General features: G+C 42.4%; 1 protein-coding gene across 1 annotated transcript in view; it reads left to right on the forward strand.

Moving 5' to 3' along the window:
* Nucleotides 1-17,453, forward strand: part of l(2)09851 (WD repeat-containing protein 1 l(2)09851) — a 98,758-nt gene extending 81,305 nt beyond the window's left edge. The window contains exons 6-8 of the mRNA XM_068362680.1: nucleotides 1,573-1,741; nucleotides 1,909-2,076; nucleotides 17,193-17,453. Coding sequence (XP_068218781.1) covers nucleotides 1,573-1,741; nucleotides 1,909-2,076; nucleotides 17,193-17,330 — 475 coding nt within the window. The 3' untranslated portion in view covers nucleotides 17,331-17,453. The remainder of the gene's footprint in view (nucleotides 1-1,572; nucleotides 1,742-1,908; nucleotides 2,077-17,192) is intronic.
* The last annotated feature ends 239 nt before the right edge of the window (nucleotides 17,454-17,692 follow it).

Genomic DNA, 17,692 nt, shown 5'->3' on the forward strand with positions numbered 1-17,692 from the left:
ATTTATACGTAAACTAGTCCCACTGCTATTTTCACACATTGCTCAGACTGCTAACTGTGGTTTGCACAGAATTTAGTGAGGTGTCAAGTTTTCTACCTGTTAATTATGGGAAAACCCCTGGTAAAAAACCAGCCAGTTGGTTCGGACTTCCACCCACCTAAAGGGTGAGTCTTCCCTAATAAACAGTGTAAGGATTGTATTCTGTTGTCGGAATAAATGACAAATTTGGAAGTAATTTGTATTTTTCCTAACCATACAAACCTGTAGCTCTTTATACATATAGGCCTGCCATGCCATCACTTATCCTGCCTGCAAGTAAAAGTGACGATAGAACACAGGTTTGTATGAGCAGAATAGCCGGTTACCCCGCTACCCCCCTACCGCTATCTCTAACACCCCCCCCCCCCCCCAACTAGGGGTGGTGTAGTTACACCTCTCTAAAATGTCTTACTACTAGTTTCAGATTTGCCGAAAGTATATCCCCAATAAAGAGCAGGTTTGTATGATTAGGAAAAATACAAATTACTTCCAAAATTGTCCTTTTTTTTTCTATAAAATACTGCATTGAATTTAATGTTAATTGTCATGAATGTCAATAACTATAATAGTTGAGAAAATAAAAAAAGGAAACAAGAAAAAATCTTGTCCGTATCATGTCTATCAGGGTTACAAATCTGATCAATGTTACCAATATTGATGAAATTTCATAATATCTGGAAAGTAAATGATGGTGGAATTTGAAATTTATAACAAAATAATGGAAGTTTTATAAGTATTGAGATATTTTCAGGTAATTATTTATAGTATGGAGATAATTTAGTGGAATTTTAGATTCCGGTATTATTTTGTAATGAAATTCGACCGTAACTTCACCTCTCGATGACTTGCATGGCCAGCGATGTGGGCGAGTGCCTGAGACGGGGGATATTTAACAACACGGCTATGTTTAACTTAAGGGAATGCTCCTCGTTTGATTTGATCATATATGTCAACATAAAACTACACTAGAATAGGCCTTAGGCTTATATGATCACATAAAAAGACTACAATCTTAAGTGTCTCAGTTGGTGGTGGGATGAGATGCAAGGATAGCTACGTCTCGGAGGGGTGTCGGTATGAGAGGAAGATGCCTCATTTAGAGAATGTCACCATTGGCTAAAAGGGGTTGTGTGATTGTAACATGGTAACAAAAACACACTAAAATAACCCTTAGACAATCAGGAGTAAATGATAGAATCTTAGGCTTTGTTGGTTGGCTGAAGAAAGGAGAGGCAAAAATCATGTGAATGAGAATTTTTAGTAAAATATACTTAGGTTTAGTTTATGGTCATGCAACATACACCCTTATATCTGGCATGTTTACCTACAGTGTATGCCATCATTATGAAGGTGTTAAAACTGTTGTACATTTAAAGTTTAGCAAAGAATTTTGATCCTTCAGGACACTTGAAAAAGTCAAAGCACAATGATACTTCACTATATTTATTTTCTTATTTTCAATAAAAACATTTGGGATGAAACCTTTTTTGTGGAAATATTTCATATACTGTACAGTACTTTTTTCATTGGCAGCATAAGGATATGGGATGATAGAGCTCCACAAAAAAAGGCCTGCATGATAACAGTTTCTGATGCTCATATTAGTGATGTCAATGTTATCCATTGGAACCGGAACGATCCATTCATAGTTTCTGGTGGTGATGATGGTTTTGTGAAAATCTGGGACTTAAGGCAAATCCAGGTAAAGTTGTAATGTCTGTTGATTTTCTGTAATTTCAAATCTAGTTGATAATATTGCTATTGTTTTGCATTATTTCATAACCTAGCTACATACCACTGTATCTTTAAATCTTTGTTCTCTTTCACTTCGTTTTTTTCTTTATTCTATTAAGCACTTTCATATTTCAGGGAAGTAATGCAGTGGCTAAACTTAAGCACCATACTGGACCAATAACAACTGTGGAATGGCATCCACAAGATCCATCTGTATTTGCCAGTGGAAGTGAAGACAATCAAATACTTCAATGGGATCTCTCAGTGGAACGAGACCCTGATGTAAAAGCAGAAGAGGATATGGTATGTATAATCCTCTACAACAGCCTTAATTGGTATTCATTTTATTGAGCTGATCATGATTATGGTTAATATTTCTCTAGGGTAACTTATTCTATTTTAATTCTATCACAGAGAGGGAGAATAAACCTCCGTTACTAGTAGTGCTTAAAGTTGGGCATGCATTGGCTCCTCGGATGAAAGGGTATGTTGGCCTAGTGCCAGGTGTCACCCCATGTATATGCCATCCGTAACTCTGTGCCTATCACCCTGACCCATGTGTCCAAGGAGCCCGTAAAACCGGCTGCTTCTGTCTGTCTGTAGTCAGGTTGCCCAGGGGACCAGCCACCCATTGAGATACTACTACTGTAATAGATTGTTATTGGGTGGCTAGATACTACATTGGATCCTTTTCTGGTTATGGCTCATTTTTCTTTGCCTACACATTCGCCAAAGTCTGACTTATTCTTTACACATTCTTCCCTTTCCTCATACACATGGCAACACTTATATAACTAAAAGAAATTCTTCACTCAAAGGGTCAACTACTGCATTGTAATTGTTCAGTGGCTGCTTTCCACTCAGTATGGGTAGAAGACTGTATGGTAAGAAGCTCTTTTACGAGGACACTCCATAAGTTAACCATTTTCTAGCCTTTGGTAATGCCATAGTCTCTGTATCATAATTTTATACTCTCTTGGGTTAGCGTTCTCTTGCTTGAGGGTACACTAACACACTTCTATCTGCCTCCTCATTTTCTTTCCTCACTGGGCTATTTATCCCTGATGGAGCCTTTGGGCTTGTATCATCCTGCTTTTTCAACTTGGGTTGTAGCTTAGCTAATTCATTAATCATTATAGTAATAATTTGTTGGATGCCCCTGTGAGTATACCTACCACCTCCTCTATGACAGTGTTCCCCAGTGTTGTGGTTGCTGTTGGAGTAACCTGTGTGGCTTTTCCTCTCGGGATGAATGCCGTAGTTGTTGGTTGCTCAGACCCTCTGCCTGCAGAGCCTCAGGTGAAGGTTGGAAAGAGGAAGAAATGTGTCCAGTCTTCTTGCTTGTCCTCTTCTTTGAATTTTTGGGGCTGGGTGGACAACACCCCTGAGGGGTTGCAACACACACATGCACTCTCTCTCCCTCTCTCTCTCTCTCTCTCTCTCTATCTCTCTGTGGTATGGGACCATGTGGGGGGGGGGGGGATGACCAGGAGTGTACAGCTCTGCACTTTCTGTTCCCCAAATCAGCTATAGGAAGAGTACGAGTTACTTCCTCCCCTCTTTGCCACACCCCAATCAGCTATAGGAAGAGTACAAGTTACTTCTTCCTTCTCTCCCATGATTGGTGGCACAGATTCTTCCCATGTAGTTGTCAGCTGTTGGGGGCCTTCTTCAGCCCTTGATTATGTTGCTGGTTCTGTCCTTGGAACAGAGTGATCATATTGGTGAGTTATTGGATCTCCTGAACAACCTGCTTACCCTCAACCTTGGCTCAGTATGAAGGTACCTAGGATTTGTGTGCCCCTGGGATACCGCACCTAGGACTGGTGTCGATGGCGACCTTGACTCTGCCTGAAGGGAGAACCTCAGACATTGAACAGCACTATGGTGGCCCTCAAAGGTCAAGGCTTTTCCTGGTTCTGGCCTGGTCAGATCTGGCTAATTTGGCCCTGGATTGAGTTGACAACCAGATTTGTCGATTTGAGAACTCAAACTTTCAGCTTGTCAAACAAGATTCCCCTCCCCCCTACTAAGGTTAAAAAGGTTTTATGCTTCAGAACTTGCGCCCTCATCTCCTCAGGTTCAAACACCGATGCTTGCATAGACAAGGTAGAAGGCACGTCCTTCTGTCTTTGTGTTGGCAGTCATAAAATCATCTGCCATGGCATCCCTTCAGGCTTTCTCTTGGCTAAACCATTGATCAGGTGCAATAACGTACTTCAAGTCAGTGGAGCTATCAACCGTGGAGTTAAAAGAGTCTGGTGGGAGAGAAGACCTTCCTTGCACACCAGTCTGCAAACCATTGGACTAACTGGGGTATGAAGAGAAGGATTGCTTCTGTCTTCCACCTCTCAAAACAAGTTGGCCCAGAGGTAGCTCTGTTGCTTCAGAATTCATCAGTGATGCCAGCAACTTCTCTCCTTCTGAGGAGTCACCTGCAGGCAGTGGTGCGGAACTGCTTTACAGAATTACCTGATTCAGTGCATAGTCTTCAGGGCCTTTCAAAATGAGCTGCGGCAAAACTCTCGAGTTCAGCCATACCTATGGGATCGGTTACAAGGAAGGCCTCTCAGATTTTTCCAAGGCCTCAGTTATGACTGTCTGCAAGCTGTGCATGCATAGCTGTTTTGAGCCACCCAACCTGGTCCTCCTGGAAGGGGGTTGGGGGAGAATGCAGTCAGAGGGAAATGTTGATGGCAGCTTTCCCCCTCTCCTTCTGTTGAGAGTAAGGGGATGCTTGTTGTGTCTATGGTGGGGTCAATTATGGATTGAAGTGGAATTGATGCTAAAAATGCAGGAAGCAGGATTGAAAAAAAGAAACTTCAAAATAATTGAAATTGATACCAAAATATTGAGATGAATTGATGCTAAAATGCTGCGATGTAATATGAATGAATTGGTACATCCTTATATGTAAAACTAATCCTGTGTGTTATAAAGTAGACTTTTACATAACATCTCATTAACCCCTTTACTAATGCTTGAGAACCCCCTTCGATTCCCAGTATATCAACATTCACTTCAAGCCAATAATGATAATAATAATAGCAAAAATCATAATAATATAGGTAACTATCATCACTACCACTGTAATCGTCATCTGAGATAATTGGCAGATATTCAGACCCTAATTCAGAAGCACTATCATCACCTGTGCAACAACAAAAAATATGTGAAATAGGACAAAAAACAATAGAAAATCATTTAGAATTTGAATTCACAATAATTACTCACAAAACTGTGATAATCCTTCACGAATTACTGCCTGAGGAACATTGGCTAAATACAGTATTCAATAAAGCCCTCCCCATACCTTATATGAAGATGAAGTCACAACGTCTATCAGATATTTATTGGTGGAAATGAAAAGTGGGTGGAGGTCCAGTAACTCTGGTAAACAATATATTGCCTTAAACCCCTTCCAATGTATAAAAACGGCTTTGCTTGGTTAAGAACAAAAAATTACTTAGACTTGTACGTTCCTTCTCTTTCTTACTATATGGTAAAACATGTACACATATATGTAGCAGTGTTGAGGAGGTTAAGGATAAATAACAAGAGTTAAACCTCTAATTCTTGAGCATAACATGTTATGAATAAATATATCTTTATAGAGATAGAATTAGGCTATAGAGACTTGTCAATATTGAACATGTGACGTGTATGGATACTTTGAGTCGATGGAGGCTTTCCAACTAACTAGTTCTTAAATCCACATTACAAGCTGGATTGGTGCTATTACAATGAAGTCCAAGACATTCTGGTTAATAAACGCAATACAGCATGCAGTGTGACCTACATCTAATACACCTACCATGGATGCTTCAACTATCGAACTGCTACCAATCGAAAGGAACAAATTCTTTGCCTAGGCAAACCAGTCTTTTACACAAACAACAAACCATTGAAAACCAGGTTTCATTCTATCTCAGTCAACCATGTATACAAGATGACATTGAACCCCTTGGCTACTGGAAGACCAAGCAGAGTGAGTTTCCAATCTTAAATGTACTTGCAAAAAATACTTAGCCATTCCAGCTACATCAGCTTCTGTGGAAAGATTATTTTCTATTGCTTGAAAGCTTCTCACATCCATAATATGTACGTAGTTTAGGTAATGAGAGATTTGAATTTATGATGATATGTAACGCTAAATTAGTTAATCTCATGGAGAGACTAAAGTAAGAAGTAAAAGTACATCATGGCTGATTTTCTCTAAAAATGAAATAGAAAATATAACTAGGTCATATACAAACTTTGAATCCTTATAGTCAAAGTCGACACTTTTCCTGCAGGGGGCAGGAAGCCCTAAGCTAGTTCCAAGCTTGGTGGATATGACAAATAACGGTAATGTCATATATACGGATCTAGCAGACCATATAAGGAACTCATTCAAAGTAAAGGCACTTATACAAACTCACAGATATAGTACTTTCAAGTTAATTCTCTGGTTAGCTTCCATCAGGACGACATGGCCGAGCCCAAAAAACGGATTTTGAGCAAAGCGAAAAATCTATTTTTGGGTGAGATAGCCATGTCGTCCTGATTGACCCACCCTTCTTTCTTAAATGACCCCACCCGAAACTACTCTATCTGAGGCTATTTCAGCTTAAATGCAAGTTAGGAATGATGGCTTGTAGTAGTATGGAGAGGAGGTCCACCGGATACCTTGATAACGACTTCCCTTTCATTCGCCACTCTTCCCCCTCAAAGAGTTAAATCTATTCGGGGTGATGATTGCTATGTGTCGTAACTGAAAATACGCTACCTGATTTTATGCGGTATCCTTAAAGCTATATTAAGGATACAGTACTCGCGCCAGGAGTTAGAATTCTGGAGACCTATGGTTAATTCTCCGGGAGTACCACTGAAACCAATATCCCTTAGAAAGCTACCTAAAGGAACCTTCCATCAGGATGACATGGCCGAGCCCAAAAATCTATGTATGTATCTGGACGATTGGCTGATCCTGGCCTCTTCCATGGGGTAGTTGCCACTGGGTCAACTTCTCACCTCTTGTCATGATTTGGGAATTATGATAAATCGAGAGGTCAACTCTCATACCCAAGCACTACAGCAGCGAGAATCTTTCCGTCAGATGACTAAATTGCAAGCTCAAGGAGATAGAGCAACATTACCTTGCTGGAGACGCTCTTTCCTCACGGGTCCCTCTATCAGAGATCTCTTCATTGGTGTTCAAAGGGTCACTGATCATCCTCCAGGAATATCATTTTCCTTCCAGTTCTGTGGGACAGGAGGCTTGGGGCAACTTTACCTGTTGGCTAAACGAGGAAAACTTCACCTAGAAAGTACCAGTTCACTCTGCCTCTGGACATGCAACTCATCTTAGGATGGGTGGTGCACACACTTGAACAACCTGGTCATATTAGGGGTGGGGTCAGAAAAAAAAACCTGTACATCAACATCCTTGAAATACTCGCAGCATTTCTAGTGGTGCGAGGATTCCAGGTATGTTTGAGGAGGGACTCGGTAGTGTTAATTAGCAACAACACCCTCTCAGGGGCTTGTGTCAACAAGTAGGGGGCCATAGTCTCGTGTCCTCTGCAAGTTGACAAAGTGAATGTACATTTGGGCAGCGCATGCCACACAATGGATGTCAGGAAGGTACATTTCTGGTAAGGGGAATGTACTAGTAGACACAGTCAGTCAGTAGGTTGTATGGTCTAAGTGGTCCCTACATACCTTTGTAGTGGATGGGCTTCTTGCATTGTGGGGATCTCCGTGACGGTTAAATGGGTAGTTCCGCGTGTTTTGCTCCCCTCTTCCAGACCTATGCGTCATGTTTGAAGATGCCTTCCAACGCATGCCTTTCCTCTGTCTAGCCTGATCAGATCACTAATCATCAGTGTAGATTACTCTGGGAGTTAGGATGAACCTAATACCTCTCAGACTGAATGTTCATGAACATTAGGGACCTACTGATGCTCCTGATGTCATGTCATATCTTTTACTGTCGACAAGGGGGAAGGATCTGTCACAGATGATGACCTGCCTGATCCACAAGGTGGTGTACCTTGTCACCCTCTTCTTCACTGCCTGTGCTGACAAGCAAGTGCTTGATTCATGGGTGAGCTCCTCGAGTTTGTTTCTGTAGTGCCTCAGCCCTCTTACAAGACACAAAAGCAGCCGATCAGGATCATCGGTTTGGAATTTGAGGCTGTAAGTGAATTTGGGGATGAAGCTGAAAAGTACCAAAGAATATGGCAATGTCACAGGGGAGACCATGCATCTCACTAACCCCATAGTAGAGGTTAAAGTGAGAAGAAACTGATTTCCGAGTTTGATCGCTGTTTGAAGCTCGATGCAACTTGTAAGGGATCCTTTTTTAGAATGGACAATGTTACACGAACGTGGCTTCATTTCAAACTGAGGGCAAGCCTGTTCAAACTCCTCATGAGTATGGAGAGTTCTACCGAGGAGGAAATAGCAACCCCTTTCCAATTGAAGACTTGTGTTAAGATTGTCTCTCTCCGTCACTAACTCCATTAATATCACCGATATTCCCCACTTCTAAACTCTAATTAGAGCGAATTTTCTTCTTCCATATGTTAACAAGATGTTTAGATTGTCTTTTCCTCTTTGGCATGATGAAATTCTTGCCGAAAACAAGAAAAACAGACGTAAAAGCTAGCGAATGTCAGAGGTCAAACTCAAACTTGTATTTTCTCTGAGGTTTGTGCTAGCACTGAAGGGTGTAATGATCATAACTTCCTGTCTAATAACTCATGGAATCTATACAGATGCCATTGCTCACAATTTGTTTTATAATAAAATGTAATAATTATCAAAATTTATGATAACAGAAGAAATGCTGCATTTTCTTGTATGGATGAATTTTCAATATTAAACTTACCCGATAATCATGTAGCTGTCAACTCCGTTGCCCGACAGAATTCTACGGAAGGGATACGCCAGCGATCGCTATACAAGAGGGGGGTGTACTCACAAGCGCCACCTGTGGCCAGGTACTGCAGTACTTCTTGTTGACACCACTTCAATTTTTCCTCTGTCGTGCTTCCGGCAAGACGTTCATGGATACGCTTATAATTTTGGAGTCTTGTTCACGGTTTTTGGTGAAGTATTGCTCTAAGATTTCAGCTTTCGCTATTCAGGAAGTTTTATTATTAGCTTAGCTAACTTTTGGAATTAATTTGATTAATTATGGTGACGAAGAGAGTATGAACTCTCTTTCACCTTTAAATGGCCGACCCTTCCCTTAGACGGAAGTGTTGGTGTCTAAGAGAGTATAGACTCTCTTTCTTAATTTTGCTTAACAAAAGTTATAGATTTATTTTATATCTCTCCGCCTTTTATAGGCCTCTTCGATTAACTTCCTTTTATTATAAACTTATTAAAATTAATTTTTATATTTGTTTATATTCGACCTTTCCTAATAGTAAGCGGTCTTTTCTTGGTACCGAAGTTAATTAACATTGAGCCCGTCATTTCGGTTTTACCTGTTAACATATTATGCTATTTTAATGTTTTTGAAAGAATTTCTTTGATAGTCTCGTACTGTTTTCAAAGTTGAACTAACGTTTTGTTTTGTCTCTGCAGTTGTTGACGTTCAGAACGTTCAACTTGCGCTCTATCGTTACGATAGAGAGAGAATTTTCACGGTGTCACGTTGCAGTAAGAGTAACCGTGTCTAGCGTTTTGTTCATTCTTTCTTAACTTAATGGTTTTAATTCTAATAAAGGAACTTTTCATTTTGGGAAATATTTCAGTTTTTTCCTTTAACAATAATATGTTTTAACGATATATATGATTGGGCTCTTCTCTCAGGTTCTAAGTCAAGAGAGAGAGAGAGAGAGAGAGAGATAGAGACGGAGGGAGAAAGAGGAGGATAAACGTTTCGTTCAAGCGACTAACGTTGTTATCGTTTTTGCTCTTCTCCCTAGTCTCTTTAGGGGAAGAAGGTAAACGTTTCTAGAGTTTTTTCTTGTTCTCAAGCTTTATGCGGTGAGAGATTTTAAACGTAGTTTATTTGATCTAGTGTTTAGTCTCTTTCCAGCCACTGAATTATTTATCTTGCATTAGATTTTTCTGTTACATTGTAATTCTGTTTTCGCAATTACTAACTTTTGAGAAAGGATAGAATTGCGTGTTTCAGGTACAAACCACTTAAAGTTTCGAGTTCAGTGAAATAAGTGCAAACAGAAAATCAAAAGTGATAAGTGATTAGCGCAAAGTGTGTCAGTGTTGTGCGTGAGGGTACTTCTGTGCGTGCCAGTCGTCCTCCCAGTCCGGGACCTCTTGCAAGCTCCCAAGCCCAGGGGAGAAGCAATGTCGAAGGGCAAAAGGGTTCGGCAGGCCTTGATCGGCGCACAGAAGTATCCTCGGTGGTTGCGGGCGTGTCTTACAGAGACCGTCACTCCCACCCGCAGACGATTGAGCCCTTTTTTTTGCTCGTCTGCAGAAGAAATTTCGGGGAGAAAACGCTGGTCTCAGGTCTCAAGACCTCTTAAACGTAAAGTCCAGACCTATGCCAGACGTACGAAGTTAGAGTTCAACAACCCGGATGCAGTCTTTGGGTTAGCTCTGACTCTCCTCAGTCATCAGGTGACTGCACACCTCCTAAGAGAGGTAAGGCGATGCCTCAACAGACCTCATCTTCTATTAAAGCTTTGCCTCAACAGACCTTATCGTCTGTTGATCCCAAGACGACTTTGCTGCAGTCCATGCAGTCGCAGCTTGCGGTCTTAATGCGTGAGTTTCAGGCTGAGAAGGTTACAGGTGTGCAGCAACCTCCGCCTCCTCCTGCGAGAGCTCCGCCTCACCGCAGTCCAGTCTGCCAGGCGTACGAAGTTGAGGTTCCTCAGTCTACCTTACCGCGTTCTGAGTTGCCAGTTACCAGCGTTGTGCAGCAACCTTAACCTTCCTTAAGGCAACCTCAGCAATGGGAGCAGGAGTCTTATGCCTTACTTCCTCCGCTTCCGCTTGCGGTTCCACCAGCGAGGCAACAATCTCTTGAGGTACGACAACCTCTTCCATCAATGAGGCAGCCACCTCAGCACTCGCTGCAGCGACCTCAACCCTCCTCAAGGCAAGAGTCTCAACTCCTTAGGCTAGCACCTCAGGAACCTCAACTCGCGAGACAAGAACTGCGTTCTGCGCAGCCGCTACCTCAACTCTCGCAGCTCACACCTCAGGAACCTTAACTCGTTCCTCAGGAACCTGCTACTGCGCATCCGCAACCCTTACAGCAAGCGCAACTCTTGAGGCAGCAACCTCATGCTATGAGTCAGCCACCTCAACGCATGCATCTGCCACTTTTTCCTACAACTTGAGCTTCTTCCCATTCAACTTGGGAATAACAAATGACAATAATAACACCTCATTACTTTCATAACTTGCATTTGTAATCATATACATGTATGCCTACACAAACATTATGATAATGGAGGTTATTTGTATTACTTATATAAAAATATATATGTATTCCTTGCAATATATTTTTAACAATCGCAAAATATGGCAAAAATATCTTCTAAACAAAAATGAATCATGAGTTATGAATGTAAGGTAATATTATGTTGATATTAAACCCCATGCAAGCATGCATGAAGTAATGCAGTGTTGCCAACAGGGCGAGTTTCCCTTTCCTGAGGTGAAGTAGATTATAGTACATTTAGTGTAGCTTAATTCTACGATTATCATGCCGGCTATCAAATTCATCAACAAAACAGTCTAAATCAATTCCCTCGGCACGGGCACTTTCAATGGACGGTAATGCGATATTACTCACTCTAGCACTGGTCATGGAATTTCTGAGAAATGTTACACGCCATGCAACACGCTCTGCTTACCTTACAGCATGCTCTACATACAGCATGCTCTGCATACAGCATGCTCTGCATACAACATGCTCTGCATACCTTACCGCATGCTTCTCAGTCACACATCTTTGGTTGTTGCCAACTCACTAGACTGTCAAGCAGTTTCATAACGTTGCCTTCTAGTCTGCTGCTTTTGCACCAGTGAAACCCTCACTGAGAGAACTTAGCTTTTCTCGGATATGGTCCCTGTAGATGAGAAAGTGCTTTTCTCCCTCCTTCTGATATTCCCTTGAGGACTCTGTCATTTGGAGAGGTGCCTTTAGCTGCGTAGCCTCCTATGGACTTTTATTTAAGCATAACATGCTCCCAGGGAAGGTAATGGTTCCACTTCAGTCGCTAACCCCGTCTGTTACCACACCTGCTCCCATAGACCTTGAGCTGTGTTGCAAGACATGCAGTCCAAGCTTAGTCCTTGTTAGAGGATTTTTTTGTTTACGGAGTCAGTGTGTCACTGGGAAGACGTTCAACAACCAGCAGAAGTGACTTGTTGTGACGCAGTGCGGCAACCTCAGCAACCCGATAAGGAGTTGTCTGTACGACCCAGACAGTCTAGACAGCTTCGGGTTGTCACTGTACTTCCTCGCTTCCCCATGGTTGACAGTTCACAGACTGTGCAGCAGTACCATGATCTTGTGTCCGGCTCCGTCAGACGACTGGCTTTTAAGAGCTCCCTCAAGTCGTCGCTGTCTGGAGATTCTCAGATGGACTATGGATCTGACCAAGGAACTGGGCCTCCTGGTCAATTTTGAGGAGTCTCAGCTCGTCCCATCCCAGACCATTGTCTCCCTGGGTATGGATCTTCAGAGTCGAGCTTTTCGGGCTTTTCCGTCGGCCCCAAGGATCTTCCAAGCCCTAGAATGCATCCAGAGCATGCTGAGAAGGAACCGATGCTCAGTCAGGTAGTGGATGAGTCTAACAGGGACACTTTCATCGCTGGCCCTGTTCATCGTGTTAAGGAGACTCCACCTCCCCCCCTTCAGTATCATCTAGCTGCTCACTGGATAAAGGACATGACGCTAGAGACGGTCTCAGTTCCTGTTTCCGAAGAGAGGAGGTCTTCTCTCGCGTGGTGTAAGAACAGCTTTCTTCTCAAGGAAGTCTATCTTTGGCTGTTCAGAAACCCGACCGCCTTCTCCTCTCGGACGCATCAGACACGGGCTGGGGTGCGACTTTGGACGGACAGGAATGCTCGGGAACATGGAATCAGGAACAAAGGACACTTCACATCAATTGCAAGGAGTTGTTGGCGGTTCTTCTGGCCTTGATAAACTTCAAGTCCCTCCAGCTTAACAAAGTGGTGGAGGTGGACTCTGACAACACCACAGCCCTGGCTTACATCTTCAAGCAGGGAGGGACTCTTTCGTGAAGTTGTTCTAGATCGCAAGGGACCTCCTCATCTGGTCTAAAGATCGAAAGCTCACGCTGGTAACGAGGTTCATTCAGGGCGGTATGAATGTCATGGCAGATCACCTCAGCCGGAAGGGTCAGGTCATCCCCACAGAGTAGACCCTTCACAAGAATGTTTGCAGCAGACTTTGGGCCCTGTGGGGTCAGCCAACCATAGATCTGTTCGCTACCTCGATAACCTAGAGACTCCTGTTGTATTGTTCTCCGATTCCAGACCCAGCAGCAGTTCACGTGGATGCTTTTCTGCTGGATTGGTTCCATCTCGACCTGTATGCATTCCCGCCGTTCAAGATTGTCAACAGGGTACTTCAGAAGTTCTCCTCTCGCAAAGGGACACGGCTGACGTTGGTTGGCTCCGCTCTGGCCTGCGAGAGAATGGTTCTTAGAGGTACTGCAATGGCTGGTCGACATTCCCAGGACTCTTCATCTAGGAGTGAACCTTCTACGTCTACCTCACGTAAAGAAGGTACACCCAAACCTCCACGCTCTTCGTCTGACTGCCTTCAGACTTTCGAAAGACTCTCAAGAGCTAGGGGCTTTTCGAAGGAGGCAGCCAGAGCGATTGCCAAAGCAAGGAGAACATCCACTCTCAGAATCTATCAGTCTCAAGGGGAAGTCTTCCGTAGCTGGTACAAGACCAATGCAGTTTCCTCAACCAGTACCACTGTAACCCAGATTGCTGACTTCCTGTTATATCTAAGGAAAGTAAGGTCCCTTTCAGCTCCTACGATCAAGGGTTACAGAAGTATGTTGGCAGCGGTTTTCCGCCACAGAGGCTTGGATCTTTCCACCAACAAAGATCTACAGGACCTCCCTAGGTCTTTTGAGACCTCAAAGGAACGTCGGTTGTCCACTCCAGGCTGGAATCTAGACGTGGTCCTAAGGTTCCTTATGTCATCAAGATTTGAACCTCTCCAATCAGCCTCTTTTTAGGACCTCACATTAAAAACTCTTTTCCTCGTGTGCTTGACAACAGCTAAAAGAGTAAGTGAGATCCACACCTTCAGCAGGATCATTGTTTTCACATCTGAAACGGCTACATGTTCCTTGCAGCTCGGTTTTTGCTAAACGAGCTTCCTTCACGTCCTTGGCCTAAGTCGTTCGAGATCCCAAGCCTGTCCAACTTGGTGGGGAATGAACTGGAGAGAGTACTTTGCCCAGTTAGAGCTCTTAGGTACTATCTAAAAAGGTCTTAACCTTTACGAGGACAATCAGAAGCCTTATGGTGTGCTATCAAGAAACCTTCTTTTCCAAGTTCTAAGAACTCAGTTTCTTACTATTCAGGCTTCTGATTAGAGAAGCACATTCTCATCTGAAGGAAGAAGACCTTGCTTTGCTGAAGGTAAGGACACATGAAGTGAGAGCTGTGGCTACTTCAGTGGCCTTCAAACAGAGCCATTCTCTGCAGAGTGTTATGGATGCAACCTATTGGAGAAGCAAGTCAGTGTTCGCATCATTCTATCTCAAAGATGTCCAGTCTCTTTACGAGTACTGCTACACCCTGGGACCATTCGTAGCAACGAATGCAGTAGTAGGCGAGGGCTCAGCCACTACATTCCCATAATCCCATAACCTTTTAACCTTTCTCTTGAATACTTTTTATGGGTTGTACGGTCGGCTAAGAAGCCTTCCACATCCTTGTTGATTTGGCGGGTGGTCAATTCTTTCTTGAGAAGCGCCGAGGTTAAAGGTTGTGATGAGGTCCTTTAGTATGGGTTGCAGCCCTTGATACTTCAGCACCTTAGAGTTGTTCAGCCTCCTAAGAGGAACGCTGCGCTCAGTAAGGAAGACGAACTTATTTAAGGCAGAGTAATGGCTCAAGTCGACTTCCTTACCAGGTACTTGTAATTTCATTGTTATTTTGAATAACTGATAATATGAAATACGGGATACTTAGCTTCTTGATATACATGTACACTGGTTTTCACCCACCTCCCTGGGTGTGAATCAGCTACATGATTATCGGGTAAGTTTAATATTGAAAAATGTTATTTTCATTAGTAAAATAAATTTTTGAATATACTTACCCGATAATCATGATTTAATTGACCCACCCTTCCTCCCCATAGAACCAGTGGACCGAGGAAAAATTGAAGTGGTGTCAACAAGAAGTACTGCAGTACCTGGCCACAGGTGGCGCTTGTGAGTACACCCCCCTCTTGTATAGCGATCGCTGGCGTATCCCTTCCGTAGAATTCTGTCGGGCAACGGAGTTGACAGCTACATGATTATCGGGTAAGTATATTCAAAAATTTATTTTACTAATGAAAATAACATTTTTTTGGCTTATTGGGTTAGTTTTACTAATTAACTATGAAAGTAGGAGGAATTTGACAAAATATTTTGTATACGGATTCTCCATTGTCATACAAACTTTTTCAGGATTTTGGCTTTTCGTCCTATATCTCCATATATTAGCTTACCTGCTGGCCCCCTTAAGTCAAAGCTGAGCTTGCCACAAGCAATAAAATCTTGAGCCCACAGAATTGCAATCTGCCACAGGTGTGCAAGCCTGGTTTGTGATCTCTACCCAACTCGGAGCAGTCACAGCTGCATGATCCAGGTTTTCTGTAAGCCTGGATCGTGCTGCAATTTTGAAATGCATTGCGAGGTATTGAGAGATGACTTGTTCCAAGCAATAACCAGGTTAAAGGATTGCTTTCACCTTTGACACCGTGTTCAAGGCTAGCTGTGAGCTTAGATTGCATCACGAGGTGTTGAGAGGTCACTTGCTTGAAGCAAAAATCCTAGGTGAAAGGATAGCTTTCACTTGGGTGCAGAAATTCAGGCTAGTTTTAAGGTTGACTCCCATCGCAACCCTGAATTGCAAGACATTGAGAGATCTTTAGTACAAGCAAAAATCTCACGTGAAAAGAAAGGTGTCCCCCTTGTGCTGCAATCCTTGGTGACTGCGTGCTTGGATCGCATGGGAGCCTGGGTCAAAACCTCCCAGGTGAAAGGTTTCCTCTTTGGTACCATGATCCACGCTCGCTATGAGCTTGAATTGTGTTGCGAGGCAAGCATTAAGCAAACCTATTGGTGAAATTAAAACTCGCATTTGGCACCACAATTCAAGGTTGCTAAAAGCTTTTAACACGTCGTGAGGTGTTGAAAGATAGCTTGCATTTAAGCAAAAAGGTGAAAGGATAGTCTATCCTTTCATCTTTGGTGCCATCCACCATTGAGACAACTGTCAAGATTTCCTAGGAGCTCTGAAGAGCTAGAGTGCAAATGTGAGCTGCTTGGATAGGGAAACTGCCAGGCTAGGACTGCAGGTCGTAGTACGACTACGTCTGTCGGGTTTTATCTCCCAAGTGAAAGCAACCTCACTAGAGTGCCTGAGGCTGGCGAGACATAGCTTATAAAGCTTTTGATAGCTGACCACGTTAGATCGGTCTCAAAGCAACTGCTCCCGTGATACACGAGGCTGAAAGTGTTGAATCAACAGCGCTCGCTAGGACACTTATTGCTTGTATGTTGATACTGATGGGTCGGCATACACAGATAGAGCAGACATCTGCTCTAGAGGTTTTCTGATACCAAGACTGCAGGGAAGTTTAACTCCTAGGCGGTAAAGGTAAGGTAAGCCCGGGGGCGTCGGTTGTTCACCTTTAACTAATGTAAAGGGAGGGAGCCATGATGTGAATCAAGTCTCCCAATCTACGACAAAATCCCCGAAATGCTGATGCATCAATGGGAATAAACCCAAGAGTAAAAAGTTTCATTTGCTATAGCTAGTGTATGTGGAAGGAGACGCTCGTCTTTAACCTTGGCTAAGATCAAAGTGAATAAGGTATGAGAGAGGGGTTTTAGCATCTGCCTGCTACCACTGGTAACAACCGGAATGGTTGTTGACACCTTGCTAAAGAGTTTTATAGCCGCATGCTAGCTTGCTCCGACTTCATCTCCTAAGTAAAGAACAAAAGTTTATATTTGTCTTGAAACATATCTGATTTTCCTTTGATGACACAGTGAATTTTAGCTAAAATTTCTTTATACGTATTCAATATAACACGCTGCCAAAGACATATTAGTGCAGAAGCAGATCATCTTATCACCAGAGGTTTAATGGAAATTAAAGACTTTTTTTGCTAAAATATTTAAATGCAGCTTAATAAACTACCTCAACATATAAATGTTTCTTTTTTTCAGGACATTCCACAACAATTGTTATTTGAACATCAAGGACAAAAAAATGTCAAAGAACTTCACTGGCATCCCCAGATTCCTGGGGTGATAATATCTACAGCAGAATCAGGATTCCATGTGTTTAAGACTATTAGTTGCTGAGGCATTGATAGTTTGCTTGAGAGCAATATTGTTCATATAGAAGAAAATGGTAAGAAAAAAAAATCAGTAATATATGGTATTATATTACAAAGTTGTTTATTCTATATTAAAATTCTAAGTAAACTCTGTTATTGTTATCCAAATTAGTTATTAAGTATGCATTGGGAATTATGTTATTTTTCCAGACAGTACATTTCCATATTTTTCCCAGACTAAAGGCTCTTAAATATTTTACTCTACACTCAAGTTGATTTAGGATGCTGAATATTTTTGTGTACTGTATTTAACTTTAAATAGTTTTCCATCCATCTTGCTAGATCTATCTAACATGGCACTTTGCCCAGTTTTCGGGGGTAGCAAAC

The sequence above is a fragment of the Palaemon carinicauda genome, chromosome 39 (assembly GCF_036898095.1).
Source record: "Palaemon carinicauda isolate YSFRI2023 chromosome 39, ASM3689809v2, whole genome shotgun sequence".
Classification (NCBI taxonomy): domain Eukaryota; kingdom Metazoa; phylum Arthropoda; class Malacostraca; order Decapoda; family Palaemonidae; genus Palaemon; species Palaemon carinicauda.